This window comes from Orycteropus afer, unplaced genomic scaffold (assembly GCF_000298275.1).
Source record: "Orycteropus afer afer isolate SDZICR_OR568_19922 unplaced genomic scaffold, OryAfe1.0 scaffold00002, whole genome shotgun sequence".
Lineage (NCBI taxonomy): Eukaryota > Metazoa > Chordata > Mammalia > Tubulidentata > Orycteropodidae > Orycteropus > Orycteropus afer.
Genome location: NW_006921589.1, coordinates 3,960,396 through 3,969,922, shown reverse-complemented (window position 1 = coordinate 3,969,922; position 9,527 = coordinate 3,960,396). Strand labels below are relative to the sequence as shown.

Here is a 9,527-nt window from a genome sequence, read left to right as displayed (position 1 = left end):
AAAAAAAAAAAAAATGCATTGACCCATGCCACTTTAGTTTTGTGTATTTCATTGTACATAAATAAAGTGTATTTAAAAAAAAATGTAAAAAAGGAGGGGGGCCTTCTCTAGAACATCTATGTTCTTCCAAGTTTTCTTAAAAACGATTCCATAAAAAGGTCTTATTTAGGTCTTATTTCCTTATCTGTATGTACCCAAGTGTCCGTTCAAGTGCTGTATTCTCAAAAAGGTCTTTACTGACCACGCTATTTCAATAGACTGCCCTATCCCCTCCCTCAACTCCCTCTAACCCATTCCTTTCTCAGCCTTATCTTTCTTCCTTCAATGTATCACTACCTGGAGTTTATTATATATTACTTGTGTATTGTCTGCCTTCCATACAAGAATATGAAGTCTATGCAGGAAATAATTTTGTTTTATTCACTGTCATATCCCCATCTCTTAAAATAGTGCCTGGCACATGGTTGGCACTTAAATAATATTTATAAATTTAAAAAAAAAAAAAGAATGTATTTTGGTGAAATATATTAGTCAAAACTAATAGTTTTTGTTTAGTTTATTATGAAATTCTATGTTTGTAATTTTACATTTATGGACATCATTAAGGGTAGAAGTTTGGGGTTTTAACTTTTTTGTGTCCTGTCTAGGCAACATTATGATTGTGAGACGCTATTGCATTGCCTCATCAATTCATTCATCTGTTGCAATGGATCCCTGGAAAACTAGAAAAAGACATCCAAATACTGGAATTCTAGAAGCTCAACGAACAGTGAAACCACTGGCCAGTTCTTCAGTTAAGAAGCAAGACCAAGAAGCAAAGCTGTTGGAAGCAGATTCTCGTGCAGCCAAAGTGCCTTTCCTGAACATGTCTTTGGTTGCAGGTAATGAGCAGTATGCCTCAAGGTGGCACACAGGGGCATGGTGTGTTGGTCACTGAGCTATCCCCCCAGGATGATCAGGTCTTATCTAACAGAGGAAACAAAGCCAAGCAGAGTAGTGTGCCAAAATAATTTCCATCTCACTTATATATATCCATTTTGGGGAATCAAAGAGACAAACTTCTCTGAGATGAAATGACACTCTCTAATAGAGACTGATAAGTAGAAAACTTAATTATTCTTCACTTATTTATTGAACATTAAGGGTCATGCTGTGAGGTAGGCACATGTGATACAAACTTCGGGGAAAGATAAAATCCTATGTTCAAAATGCTCATATAACGTCAAAAATGCAGAAAGAAACTGACCGTGCAATAACGTGCATCTCAGGAGATAAGACAGTTATGTTAGGAGCTGACCACAGAGTTCTTCTCTGAGAGAGAACTGGTCATGTGTAGGTGGAGTCGTATAGGCTCTTTGAGGAGTATTTTAAAAAGACCCTTATAATATATACGAAGTAAAAAGTATAAAAAAGAAAATTTGTCCATAATCCCACTACCCAAATAACCATGATTTAAATTTTGATTGGTATATTTCCAGGCTTATGACTACATATTTTGGACTTGATATATGCATAGAAGATCATCTGCTATATTGTTTGCATTGTTGTTACTGTTGTTAGGTTCCATCAAGACAGTCCAACTCATGGTGACCTTGTGTAAAACAGAACACACACTATCTGGCCCTGCTTCATCCTCATAATCATTACTAGGATTGAGCTCATTGTTGCAGCCACTGTCACTCCATCCCAGTGAAGTTCTTCCTCTCTTTTGCTGAACCTCTACGTTTCCAAGCACAATGTCCTTCTTCAGAATTAGTCCCTCCTGATAACATGTTCAAAGTATGTGAGAGGAACTCGTCCCTCCTGATAACATGTTCAAAGTATGTGAGAGGAACTCTCACCATCCTTGTTTCTAAGGAGCATTCTGGCTGCACTTCTTCCAAGACAGATTTGTTTGTTCTTCTGAAAGTCCATGGTATAGTCAATATTATTCACCATATCAATTCTTCAGTCTTTCTTATTCATTGTCAGTTTTTGCATGCTTATAAGGCAAATGAAAATAAGAAGGTTTGGGTCAGGCACACCTTGGTCCTCAAGGTGACACATTTAAAGAGGTCTTTTGCAGCAGATTTGCCCAATGCAGCACATTGTTTGATTTCCTGACTGCAGCTTTCTTAGGCATTGATTATGGATCCAAGTAAAATGAAATCATTGATAACTTCAGTCTTTTCACTGTTTACCATCATGTTGCTAGTTGATCCAGTTGTGAGGATTTTTGCTTTCTTTAGGTTGAGATGTAATCCATACTGAAGGTTATAGTCTTTGGTCTTTACCAATAAATGCTTTAAGTCTTTTTCACTCTCAGCAAGCAAGGTTATGTCATCTGAATATTGCAGATTTTTAAAGAGTCTTCTTCCAATCCTGGTGTCGTGTTCTTCTTCATAGAGTTCAGCTTCTCTGATCATTTGCTCAGCATATAGATTGAATATGTATGGTGAAAAGATACAACACTGAAGTCCACCTTTCCTGATCTATGTAGTATACCCTTGTTCTCTTTGAACGTCTGCCTCTTGATCTATGTACAGGTTCCTCATGAAAACGGTTAAATGTTCTGGAATTGCCATTCTTTGCAATGTTATCCATTGTTTGTCCTGATCCACACAGTCGATTGCCTTTGCATAGTCAATAAAAGACAGATAAATATCTTTCCAGCATTCTTTTCTGTCAGCCAATATATATCTGACATCTGCAGTGATATCTTTCATTCCACATCCTCTTCTGAATCTGCCTTAAATTTCCGGCAGTTCCCTGTTGATGTACTACTGCAAATGTTTTTTAATTATCTTCAGCAAAATATTACTTGTGGATGTTATTAATGATATTATTCAATAATTTCCACATTCTGTTGGATCACCTTTCTTTGAAATGGACATAAATACTTTCCAGTCAGTTGGCCAAGTAGCTGTCTTCCAAATTTCTTAGCATAGATGAGTGCTTCCAGCATTGCATCCATTTGCTGAAACAATTGGCATTCCATCAATTTCTGGAGTCTTGTTTTTTGCCAGTGCCTTCGGTGCAGCTTGGACTTCCTCCTTCATGACCCTTGTGTTCTTGATCATATGCTACCTCCTGAAATAGCGGAACAGCAATCAATTCTTTTTAGCACAGTGACCCTGTGTCTTCCTTCCACATTCTTTTGATGCTTCCTGTGTCATTCAATATCTTGTCCATAGAACCCAATATTACAACCTGAAGATTGAATTTTTTCTTGGTTCTTTCATCTTGAGAAATGCCAAGTACATTTGTGGTAGTTAAATTTGTATGTCAACTTGGCTGGGCCTTGTTGAGTGGCTGGGCAGCTGGTGGTAGTTATTTCCCATGATGAGACTGGCAATCGACTCCATGGTGGGATCTACCACAAGCAGCTGAGTAGCTGCCTTTGGGATGTAGTCTGCTTCCTGTATATAATGAGAAGCCTTGTGGATAGTCTCTAGCTTATGGCACGCTTGGACCCTGCATGTAGCTGTGTCATTGTTCAGCAGCCTGTCATGCTCTGCCGACCTTGATCCTTAAAATGGACTTGAATTAATGGCCTGTCGTGTGGTTTGGTAACATCGGGACTGTTCCATTTTATTTGTCAACCTTGGGTTTGTTAGCCTTAGCAGCCAGTAGCTGCCTGAGTGAAGAGATGCCTCTAGCGTCAGTGGGCCAGGAGCAAAAGGCAGAGCTTTCACACAGCCCCTAGAGCCTGGCACTTTGAGCTCAGGCTTAAAGCCTCCAAACTATGAGAAAATAAACTCCTGTTAAGGCCATCCCATTTGTGGAATTTCTGTTAGAGCAGCACTAGGTGACCAGAACGACGTTCTTCCCTTTTGATTTTCTAACTCCAGATCTTTGCCACATTTCATTAGCATGCTTCACTTTGTCTTCATTCTCTTCCCTTTGAAATCTTCTGTTCAGCTCTTTCACTTCCAATTGGCCTTAGCCAATCTATATTCAAGAGAAAGTTTCAGAGTCTCTTGTGACATCCATTTTGGGCTTTTATTTCCACTCTTTCAATTACCTTTTGCTTTCTTCATATACGATGTCCTTAATGTCATCCACAAACTCATCTTGTCTTCAGTCATTAGTGTGCAGTGTATCAAATCTATTCTTAACATGGTCTCCAAATTCAGATAGGATTTACTTTTTACACTAAAACCATAATATTTTCACAAAACTACACTTACTGAGAATTATAATACTGTTCATTTTCTCATATCCATTTATATTATTTTCTATGATAGTTTGGGGATCTAGTCAACATTATACTACATTATTTTTCTGAAGAAAAATGCTTTCCATTTTTCCAAACTGCTAACTAATAAACTATTTAGAATATAATTATTTCTAATTTAGAGGCTACTTTAATTTAAAAGATTGAGCCAACGTAAGACTATATTCAAACAAGAAAGTCAGTATTTGCTTAAAATCAACTACTGCATTGGCATAACGTCTACTAGATACAAAAAACTATTGTGTGGGAGGTAAGCATGTATTTTGAGAGTGTAGTCCTTTTTTATTTTGTCTTTTACTTTCCTAGATATTAAATAGCAAAATTACAGGTGAGCTTATTATTCCTCGAATTGCTTTCGTTTACTTCCTAATAGCTTTCAAAGAATTTTACAACAGTTTATTGAGAACCAATATGCTTGAACTGGCTTTTCAATCATATCAGACATCAATCCTAATTTCCTTGTGAACTTTTCCATTATTACATTGAGAAAGTATCTTTAACAAGAAAGAAAGTCGATGTCAATATTTCTCAGAATCAATGTTTTCCAGATACTGGAGATGGGGTTTTAATTTTTCTTAATTTGGTGTAGAAATCCAATCTTCTACTCCTGAGATTTAAAAAAAAGTAATATCAGGTTACTGAAAAGATTAAGGAAGTGAATCCATATGTTGTTGTTGTTGTTATGTGCTGTCGAGTCAGACCTGACTCATAGTGACCCCTCCTTGGGATTCCGAGGAGGTACCACTACAGAAGTAGATTGCCCAACCTTCTTTCCAGAGGAGTGGCTGGTGGGTTTGAACCGCCAGCCTTCTGGTTAGCAGTCAAGTGCCTTAAGCACTACACTACCAGAGTTTCTATGGATCCATAGACAGTTAAAATTAGAAAAGCTGTTTTATTCATTTTACTGACAGGATAAACCAGACACATTAAGGTAAATGTATTCTCTCCTCTTCCTAGAGCAAAGTGGTTAAGAAGTCAGCCTCTGAAATCAGACAACTGAAATCCTAACCCCATCACTTTACAAACACCATGACCTTGGAAACGCTCATAGTCAATCTTGTGACACAGTTTATTCCTCCATGAAAAGAGAATTAGAATAGCAATTACCTCATAGTTTTTTGATGAATAAATGAGATAACAGAATGAGTGCTTAGTAAGTGGCAATGGTTTGGTTATTGTTTTATTGATCACAGTTTATGAAAACACTGGATTTCTTCCCAAGGACAGGTGCAGATGTGTTCCCTCTGATGCAGATCACTAAATGCCATTTGATTTAACTATTTCCTTAACTAACAAGTGTTGTTGTCAGCTGCAGTTGTGTTGGCCCAAGTTCATGGCAACTCCTTCATGCACAACAGAACAAAATTACCCAGTCTCACAGCATCTCCAGGACCAGCGTGAATTGGAGTGTTGTGATCCACAGGGCTCTCATTGGCTGGTCTTCGGAAGTAGATCCTGGGCCTTTGGGCCTAGTCTGTGAATCAGGAAGCTCCACTGAAGCTCGTTCAGCATCAGAACAGCCAGCCGCTATTGACAGACACATAGTGGCTATGCATGATGTCCACTGGCCGGAAACGGATCCCAGGTCTCCCCGTGTAAGGCAAGAAATGTACCCCGAACCAACAGGCAATCATGCTAAATAACGTACTTTGTTTAGACTGACTCCCAGAAGCAATTGATGCTGGTTTATGTCAAGAATCTGCATAACACTTAGAGATAAAACAAGTAGACTAAGTGAAAAGAGATGACTTCCCAGTTACTACTGAGTCACACTAGGTGTCCTCTCCTCCTTTAATTGTTCAGGCTGTTATCTCAAAGTCAAAAGGAGCAGATTGATCTGAATCCTACACTAATTGTCTCAACACTGCTACATTTTAACTGAAGACCTCCAATGTGAAAGACCTTCTGCCTGAGACAGTGGGATATTCTGCCTGAAACATCAAGTGAATTATTCTCAGGTTTATAGACTCTCCTGCAGTTGTTTTAAATTTTAGTTTCATCAGCTCTACTCATTGAGTTTAAAGGTCAATTCCGTAATATTTTTGTACATTATTGTTGAAAAACTAAACACAAAAAATATTATGATATATTTTGAATGAACGTTTAAAAAATAGTAAATGTTTTTATAAATAGTCACTAAAATGTTATATTTTTAAAAAATTATTTTTCTCCTTATTTTGCTTTCTTTAGGAACAAGATAAAGTCGGTCAGTTTCCTGGTACCTATGGACATGCCTGCATATTCCATAAATTCAAGTTCATCAAAATACTCACCAAATAAGATCACAAACAAGCTAAGTATCATTGTGGAATAAGAAGTGTGATTCTCAAACGTGGGAAGGCCAGGTTATAGCTGAATCATTGCCCTCCCATGCAAAGTGCTCTGACCAGATGCCCAGTAAGACCCACAGAATTCTTGGTAGCAGGCCACTGGACTCTGTTATGGAAACAAACAGCAGCTATTAGTTTTTGGTGTTCTTAAGTATGAAAGACTGATGTGTGTGGAGTGCCTATTGTAGTCTTTTTACTTATCACTTGAACAATTAAATGTGATTGTGTTAAGCGTCCAATCTCTGTGATATGTCCTCAGGAAATGCTGCTAAGTACATTATAAGTGTCATTTTGCATCTGAAATTATAACAAGTCTTTAATAAGTTCTGTTTTTGCTGAAAGGTATAAAAGCAATAGTGACTCTTCTTACCATCGATTGCGTGTTGATATTTCACTGATACTAGCTCAGTTGGTCTTTTAAAATACTCGTGTCACAGATGTGCATGCACAAACACAGCAGACTGCCATCATGTACATTATAGACTCAGAACAACCATGGACAGACTGGGGGCAGAGGAAATAAATTGAATTGGAAGAAGAGAGAAAAGGTTGAAGTGATCATTACTGAAGGGTTGAGAGTTCTCAGAAACTCCTCAGATTTTTAACTTCTAGTCAAGAGGACATCACCCCTTCCTGAATTGTAACAATCGTTCCCCAACCCAGACCTACTGAATTGACTGGGGGATAGGAAGGGAGAATAAAGATGTCTTTACTCTGGTAACGTAGTGCCTAAGGCACTTGACTGCTAACCAGAAGGCTGGTGGTTCAAACCCACCAGCCACTCCTCAGAAGGAAGATGGGGCAATCTACTTCCGTAGTGATACTGCCTCGGAAACCCAAGAAGGGGTCACTATGAGTCGGGGCCGACTTGACAGCACACAACAACAACAACATTCCCAGATGAATGAGTTTTTTTTACATCTCATTTGTATTTATCTCCTTCAGTTATAAGCTTGCTCTATTGTACACTTGTTACAATAGAGAAGAGAGGGAGAGAGAAACTCAGTTTTAAACAAGCTGCCCCAGATGATATCGATGGCAGCCACATTTCTGACCTGCTGTTGTGAATATGAGAAACACTGTCCAGGGCTCCCCACATGTGGCCCCACATTGAAATGGAAGCAATAATGGAAGAGAAGAATTGGAATGGTCAAAAACTTTCTAAGAAAGGATTTTAATAGTCACAGAAATATTTCTAGAAAGAGAAAGATGAATCAACCAACACCCTAGGGTAAAAGTCACATAAGAGGAATAAACCCTTCTTTTATTTATGATATTCATTCAAAGTTAACAGTATTCTCAACATTTTAACAGGTGTACAATAGAGCAAGCTTATAACTGGACCCCTCATTTACAAATGAGATGTAAAAAAGTCATTTATCTGGGAATAAAGATACACTTAGAGAAAGTCTCTAAGCAATGAAACCATGAGATGATAGCCATTTTTGGTTTATGTACCGTTATATTAGAGAATAATAGACTTATTCTCTGATATACTATTATTTGTAACTATGCTAATATCCATACTTACAACATGGATAACATAGCACAGCATCAGCTAAAATAAACATTGCTCAAACATGGAAAGGATAATAAGTGACAGTCCAAATTACAGTGTTATAACTTGCAAAGTTTTAATAACTAATTACCCTAGTGCTAAGGTCAATGACTAGAATATAATTGGCATATGTGTGTATGTGTGTTTGTATATAGGTATGTTTGTATGTGTGTGTGTGTTTGGAGTGCTGGGTGCTGCAAATGGTTAGTGCATTCACTCCAAACCAAGAGGTTGGAAGGTGGGATCCACCCACAAGCCCCTTGGAAGAAAGGCCTGGTGAGGGACTTCTGGAGAGTCACCCATTGAATGTCCTGTGGGGCACAGTTCTACTCTGCTCCACTTGAAGACAACTAGGTTGGCTTGTTTAGTTCGTACACGTTCACTGAACTGAACTGAATTAATAGTTACATGAGTCTAACATCGTCCAATAAAATATTATGCACCTCAAATATTATACTTTGAAATTAAATCATATAATGTTATGATTAAAGAAAAAAATGCCCTCTCTCTGTTTTCTGGCCTGTTTCAGTGTTGGATAGTAAGCCCTCTGAGCATACCTTTAAATGCGATAAACCACAGAGCTCATGAAATACATCTCATTCATGCTCTGATCAATCAATTATATTTATATCTGTCTTTTCCTTTTAAGGAGCCCTGGTGGTATAGTGGATAAGGCACTTGACTGCTAACTGGAAAGTCAGCCGTTCAAACCCACCAACCACTCTGTGGAAGGAAGATGGGCAATCTACTTCTGTAAAGATTTACAGCCTTGGAAACCCAATGGGGGTCACTATGAGTCGGAATCAAATCGATGGCAGTGGGTTTGGTTTTTTTTTTTTTTTCCTTCTATTGCCCATAACTTCCAATGGTATGTTTTGAACTGTAACTGAATCTGGGATTATGAACTCAAATGTCTACCAGGGTCAGGCAGGTAACAGAATTGGGGGGAGGGGACGATGCTGAAGAACCACCTGGACACGTGCATCTAAAGGGAGCTGTGTCTACTCACCTTCATGATGTTTTGTGGGAAAGCAGATAGTATTGATAGCGGGCTTATTTTTCCACAAATTTAAAAATCAGGATTTTTGTGCAAAATCTCCTGATTTGTCAATGGCGTTATTTTGTTCCATGTTTACACACTGTGAAGCCAAATACAACATGTATGGGGGCCAGACGTACCCCTAAAGCACAAACACCAAACCAACTGCCATCACACTGATCTCTATCCATGACAACCCCATGCGTGTCGGGTAGAACTGCCCTCCAGGGGATTTTCAGTGGTTGCAGTCCTTGGAATTAGGTCACCAGATCTTTCTTCCAAGGTGCCTCTGGGTGGATTCAAACTACCAACCTTGCAGATAGTAATCGAGAACTTAACCTACTGTGCCACCTGTGTAGCCCCTAGGCCAGCAGTTTGTTGTTG

At 38.5% G+C, this 9,527-nt stretch overlaps 1 protein-coding gene across 1 annotated transcript in view; it reads left to right on the top strand.

Moving 5' to 3' along the window:
- The window catches only part of LOC122151782 (putative coiled-coil domain-containing protein 195), a 56,310-nt gene extending 49,780 nt beyond the window's left edge, over positions 1-6,530 (top strand). The window contains 3 exon segments of the mRNA XM_042783170.1: positions 648-836; positions 839-881; positions 6,407-6,530. Coding sequence (XP_042639104.1) covers positions 648-836; positions 839-881; positions 6,407-6,530 — 356 coding nt within the window.
- Positions 6,531-9,527: the final 2,997 nt, after the last annotated feature.